The 1,273-nt window shown below is 46.9% G+C and overlaps 1 protein-coding gene across 1 annotated transcript; it reads right to left on the reverse strand.

Moving 5' to 3' along the window:
- Positions 1-436: 436 nt before the first annotated feature.
- LOC136526182 (uncharacterized) lies at positions 437-1,036 on the reverse strand. The gene has a single exon (XM_066518939.1). It carries the CDS (start codon positions 1,034-1,036, stop codon positions 437-439), a length of 600 nt encoding a protein of 199 aa, XP_066375036.1.
- Positions 1,037-1,273: the final 237 nt, after the last annotated feature.

Below are 1,273 nucleotides of genomic sequence, written 5' to 3' on the forward strand. Positions count from 1 at the left end.
TTCATCGTTAGAGGCAAGTTTCTTTGTCAAGTTTTCATTTATTTGAGCTTGCCCTAACACAAGATCTATGAAGGAGTGTTAATTTGCAAAATTTGAATTGTAAATAAAGTTACCTTCCTGATATGGTGGGTGCGACTGATTCCACCCCGGACCTCCTTGTGGACGAAACCCGTTGTTGTCATTCAATGCATCTTCATGGGTCTTGAGGCAGTCGTTCCCCGTGTGTCCAAAGTTTTCGCACACCTCGTATGGTATATGCGAGTAGGGTGATTGGACGGTACCATAGGGTGTTCCTTTTATGGCATTGTACTGGTCCAAGCATTTTATTAGGAGATTCAATTTTGTGGCCAGCATATCCGTTTCCTCCATGGTATGCATGCAGTCTTCTTGGGGTTGGAGTCTGTCTTCACTCCACCCCTAGTTGGAGACCATCTTCTCAATTTAGAGCCATAGCTCCGCTGACTGTGAGTGAGAAGAAGGCTCCTCTGGTAGCAGCATCTATGTGGGCTCTAGATGTGGAAGTTAGCCTATTGTAGAAGTTTTGAAGGATCAACCAGTCTTCCATCCCATGGTGTGGGCAGGCAAGGATGTGTTCTTGCAGTCTCTTCCCCACTTCTAGGATAGATTCTGATGCTGTCTTGTAGAAGTTGGAAATTCTTCCATGAAGGGCATCGGTTTTGTCCATCGGGAAGAACTTCGCGAGGAATGTCGTGGAACACTTGTTCCATGTGTTGATAGATTCTTGGTCCTTGTAGAACCATTGTTTTGCCCTCCCTCGGAGGGAGAACAGGAACAAGTGGAGTCTAATCATCTTCGGTGTGACACCCTCCATGACGATGGTGTCACACAGCTCCAGGAAGTGTTGGAGATGTGCATTGGCGTCCTCGCTAGGCAGTCCATAGAACGGATGGGCTTGCACAATCAAGATTAGGCTGGTCTTCAATTGCAAGTCTGCGTCGCCCATGTTGACAGCGGGCCCAATGGGCACGTTGGCAATAGTGGGGTTGAAGTACTCGTGCAACATCTTGTCGGCCATGGTGTTTTGTATAGATGGTGCAGGGGTGACAGGTCAGGTTGCCGATAGAGTAGTGGAAGGAGGATCGACACGAGGTCAGGCCTTCTTTAGGAATGACTCCGGATTCTCGGTGAAGGTCATTGGCAAGTCAAAACCATCTTACACTATCCTGTTTTCATCCACACAGGAGAAAACAAGCAAAGTTATCCTATTATGAGAAATGGCTACTACACATGCATATTATCATGAACATGTCCT

This window comes from Miscanthus floridulus, chromosome 19, assembly GCF_019320115.1.
Source record: "Miscanthus floridulus cultivar M001 chromosome 19, ASM1932011v1, whole genome shotgun sequence".
Classification (NCBI taxonomy): domain Eukaryota; kingdom Viridiplantae; phylum Streptophyta; class Magnoliopsida; order Poales; family Poaceae; genus Miscanthus; species Miscanthus floridulus.